Below are 5313 nucleotides of genomic sequence, written 5' to 3' on the forward strand. Positions count from 1 at the left end.
CAGTCAATGTATTAAATGGTTCATAGACTGATATTTGGAAGTAAGTGTTCTTCTGCTGATCCGGTGTTGTTTGCTGTGCAGATGTATGTAAAGCTATTTGCTCTGTAAAACAAACAGCAATTACCATTCATGCTGTGATGTGTCTGTTTGCCTTCAGAAAAACACTGACAGCTAATTAGAGAAATCCACATGCCTGTGAAAATGTCTTTTTATAGGCTGTGCTTCTTGAAAAAGCTGACAGTTCACAAAACGACAAATATGAATATTTATAGCAAAACTCTGGACTAATCAACTTTAATCAATCTTTCAAACTCAAATAAAACAAAGTTAGAGGTATATAATTGGGAGACCGGGGCTAGTTGTCACATTTTTTGCTTGAATAAAGCATTTCTGTACTGACCAATACAAAACTACTGCAAATTTTTAACGTCACTGCCTGCAAAAAATATACAAACAATAATGGGGCATGTTGTCACACTATATGGGGTAAGTTGTCACAATGCAAACCTGCCCTTAAATAGCCTATTAAAGGCTTTGCAGTAGAATTTAGACAGTAAAACAATGGTGAAACAATTCATGAACATGCAAAAATGGAAAACGTAACTACAAAAAAGCACAGAAAGCCACTTACTACAATTACAGCAGTTAAAATGCATGTGAAAACTTGCCCCAGTCTGAAACTAAAGTTGTGAGAATTCACAAATATTATTCTAGATGTTTGAAACGAACACACAAAACCACTGATGGAGAAAAACAAGCATTGTGCAATTCAACATTCACCTTGTGACAACTAGCCTGTTTTATAGTGACTCTCAGCTGAATCTGCTGCAGTGGTTTTGTGTAACCGTGATAGTGTCACAGTCACTTTGGTTCTTTATGTTAGTATCTCTGGTCTACTTGAGGGAACTGAAGCATGACATAACATCTCAAACCTCTACGAACTCCAGCATCCATCCGTTTGATTGACAGCTGGAGATCTGCAGAAGCTCCTCCCACTGGAGAACAGCAGCACTGCAGGAGACGGCCATCCAATCACAGTTACTCTGTATGTTTGACAAAAATCATTATGATTTATTTCATCAGAATACATGACTCCTGAATGGATAAAGATGCTTTTTAACAGCCAAATGGTGTAGTAACCAATACTAACCAGCCAAACCGTGACCTGCTACAGGGCTTCTTATAACTCTAAACCATTAAAAACAGCTGAACTAATACACAATCCAACTGTTACAAATGAAACGCATGCTTTGCACTGTCACATTAATTTGCCAGGAGAAAATTAAGTTTATTTAGAGATCTATTTCAAGATACCAAACTTAATACGAGCAGCAGATGACTGAAAATTACTCTGATGCTGTGAGAGTCACATAATCCTGACTAGTATGTATAAATAAATACATACATACATGTTTGTAGACAGACATTTTTTATTTTGTTTGTATTTAAATTTTTTTGCATGCAAAATTAAAATAGGGGGGAAAACATGCACATGTGAAGAGATAAAAGGGTCTCTTGTTATTAATATATTCAATTAGATTTTGATTGTTGATGTCCACTTGAAGTTAATTTCCATCTTTTCAAACGTTTATATTTTTAATAACATCTTTTTGGATTGGATAGGGCATTTTAGAGAGACATAAACCAAACATCACAAAACATCATAGCATCCCAAACGCATTGATAATACTTACTGATGTTTGCACAGCTGATTTCCCTCCAAAATGACGTCACTTCCTTTTGGATGATGTCATTGAGAAACTGGCTTTTGTTAGTTAAAGGGATTTTACTAAAGACTAACAGGGTGTAAAGTCATATTAAGGACACACGCACACACAAAATTATTAAATTATATGAGTATATCAAATATAACAATATTTGCAAAGAAAACGTGTTTAGATTGAAACATTTTGAAAGACTGAAGCACCTTGAGACATGAAAACTGAACATCCAGTCAAACTAAAGTAGAACAATGATATAAAATTCACTCTATGTTCACTTCACTGATAAAAGAAAGTAATTTATAAAAACTGAGGGACATTGATGATTAGGTCTGGAAAATATATGCATACCCAGTCAATAAAAATATAAGCAAGAACATTTTGCTAACATTCTCACTAAGTTTTTTTTAAATGTTATTTCAGAATGTTCTCTGAATGTTCAAAATGTCCCGTTTAAAAAAATTGTTTTTTTTTTCTTGGTTATGCAGATGTTAAGGGAAACTTTCATTTAATCATTTTGCAAACATTATGGAAATGCTACTTTTGAATGTTCTCTGAACATTCTAAACAACATTCTTTAAAGAGATTTCAAATGTAGCATTCCCATAATGTTAATTTATAAAATGTAATTTTCCCTTAACATTTAAACTGGACAAAATAAATTTAAAACTAAGAAACTTTGTATCAGACTGGGCTCTTTAGCTGAAATATTGTAAAAGCATGCAAGATGAGTTCTGATTGTCCCGTCACAGCAGATGCTGCCAGATACAAGTACATTCAACTCTGAACTGTGTTTAATTGCACTCAGTGGGACTTCATTGAATCCTGCAGATGCCACTGTGGGTTCTAGAAGAGTTCAGAGGAAACTGAGACTGTAAATATACTGCACTGAACTGTTGACCTCTTTTCTTGCTTGTTCTTCTTCTTCTTCCACAAACCATGACAATTCATTCAGACACAGATTTGAGTCTGTTCCGCTGCACGCTAATGAGGACGAACTTCCCCAGCCTTATTTATAGTCTGTTGCTATCTATAATGTGAGCAGGTTAAAAATCAGCTTCCATAAGCATCTTATGAGACGGTGCTGGAGGAGTCAGCGCAGCAGGAGGGTAATGTGGCCTGTTATTGGCTTTGCACTAAACCCCCGTCTCTCCCGCCTGCCGCTGTGGGTGAGTGTGTGTTTGGATCACACACTGGCATTTACACACACTGATGTGCTAACCACGCGTCCACCTGCCCTCAGGATACAGCACTGTGGCAGAGACACAGAAAACAAGCATAGCATGCGAAGGTCAGAGAGTTGAGCTCTGCTGTGTTTTATACAGAATGAATCAAACTCTCAGCAGCTGAGGAAGAACTGCTTTTGCTTTTAGACGCCTACAGATGAGAAGCTCTGCTGCTGCAGATGAAGTCAACTAAAGGAGTGACCTTAATCGCTAGTGTGCACACTTTAAAAATGTGCTTAATAGCCTGTGTCATGATTTACGGATGGACAGACTGATAAAGAGACAGACAAACAGATGTTCAGGCAGATAGATCGTCCTGTCACGCAGCACATCTTCATGACCAAATCAATACAGTCGATCAAATATTAAACTCACAATTTTCACTCACAGTCTCACAATGAAGCGAACAGGCTGATTTTAAATCATTTTTTCTACTTGAGTGGATGCAAACATCTTGTAAACCCTGTTTTAATTAATATAAAATTTGTCGGGTTTATATATATGTCCAATATCACTTTACACGTCGTTATTTGTTTAATTCACTTTAAGCTGACAATGCTCATGTAACTGTCAGTCACTCACTGAGAAATGAACATTTACATGAAAACCCATGCATATTCGTTTTATAATTGTTGAAGGGATGCTGCATAACAAGAATGACCTGTCTAGTGGCATCATCTTAACTATATAATTACGCATAGGTATATTTAATCATCTTCTCTTATTACACTGACAGCACAGTGACACACACACACACACAGACACTCACTCACACACACACACACGCACACACACACACACGCACGCGCACACACACACACACACAGACAAACTGTTGAGCATCTGCTGGTGGCAGTAAGTAACAGGTGGAAGTAATTACTGTAGCTACGTGACCAATCAAAGAAAATCTGCTTTCTGTTGAAACCATAAGTGTTTTCCGTAATGAATTCTGTCTTTGGTTCAAACATCACAATAAATCCTCCTGCTCTCACTGTCAGACGTCAGAAAGTGATGAAAATCTCTTTAATCTCAGAGTATTTTAGATCCTTTGTGACGCTCTTTTATCTCATCTCACAGAAAACGCAGAGGGGAAATACATATCTCCATTTCATGACATTCCCATCTACGCAGACGAGGCCGGGGTAAGGAATATCTGAATCCTGATTCACGCATTCATTCCTCAGATCTCTGAACTGGGTTTTAATGAGGAACAGAAGTTGTTCCCTTCACCTCTGTGAAACACTCAGACTGATTTCGCACATCTATGATCATGTGAAATCTTGTAAACAACTCAGAAATTCAAGCAGTCTACATACAGTAAACGAGAGCCAAAAACACCTCAAAATTTGGTTTTGCATTGGAAAATGAAGTCAACGATGAATTGAAAAGTGCATCTGTTAACTAAATGCATTACTGTTTGATACATAGAGAATTACAAAAAATATATATTTATTTTACATTTATTTTTAAATATAATATAACCTATTCAAATTGTGATGTCAATATTTTATTTTTAATCATTATTCTAAATAATGTGTTGATATTTTGTGGTTAAAAAAAAATACGTAATTGTTTTGACAACATAGTTAGTAATATAGAATTTATACTTAACAGGGAATAAACAGGCTTAATTAGTTAAATGTACTGAAATGATTTAATTATTTAGATTTTGTCAAAACTGTTGGATTAATGAAGTTTGTTATGACTCTGATAATATTGAATTGCTGCAGTAAATAAAAAATAAAAGGACCAAAACATTTTAAACCTGGACCCTCGTCAGTGTCAGCTAAATGAACTGGCACATTAATGATAAAACAATCAAACAACAATAAACTGCTCATGAACATAAAGGACATCTCAAATGATAATAAATATAAATATATATATAAATAAATATCCCACATTCCTCTCTATCTCTCTTCCTCTGTGTCTGTCTGTCTGTCTGTCTGTGTGTGTGTGTGTGTGTGTGTACCTGGTATTTATCACGTTATGGGGACCAAATGTCCCCACAAGGATAGTAATACTAGTAAATTTTGTTTATTTTAAATTTTGGTCCCCATGAGGAAACAAGCTTATAAATCATACAGAATTAGTTTTTTTGAGAAAGTAAAAATGCAGAAAGTCTCCTGTGAGGGGTGGGTTTAGGTATAGGGCGATAGAAAATATGGTTATGGAGAGTCCCTACAAGGATAGCTGACCAGACTGTGTGTGTGTGTGGAACAGTTTATAGAACCTTTAAAGAAAATGTCAAATAAAAAAGTAAAAAAATAGTTTGCTTTTTCTTTAAATATCATAGGCCTATTTGATACATCAGGCTTTTATGGCTCATATAGTCTGATATAGTGAGAATATGGAGCTCATACTTG

The 5313-nt window shown here is 35.6% G+C and overlaps 1 protein-coding gene across 1 annotated transcript in view; it reads left to right on the forward strand.

The window, feature by feature from the left end:
- Positions 1–3889: 3889 nt before the first annotated feature.
- LOC107659655 (inorganic pyrophosphatase-like) overlaps positions 3890–5313 on the forward strand; it is an 8419-nt gene continuing 6995 nt past the window's right edge. The window contains exons 1-2 of the mRNA XM_016448667.1: positions 3890–3947; positions 4025–4089. Of these exons, the coding sequence (XP_016304153.1) occupies positions 3890–3947; positions 4025–4089 (123 nt within the window). The remainder of the gene's footprint in view (positions 3948–4024; positions 4090–5313) is intronic.

This window comes from Sinocyclocheilus anshuiensis, unplaced genomic scaffold (genome assembly GCF_001515605.1).
Source record: "Sinocyclocheilus anshuiensis isolate Anshui unplaced genomic scaffold, SAMN03320099.WGS_v1.1 scaffold75, whole genome shotgun sequence".
Lineage (NCBI taxonomy): Eukaryota > Metazoa > Chordata > Actinopteri > Cypriniformes > Cyprinidae > Sinocyclocheilus > Sinocyclocheilus anshuiensis.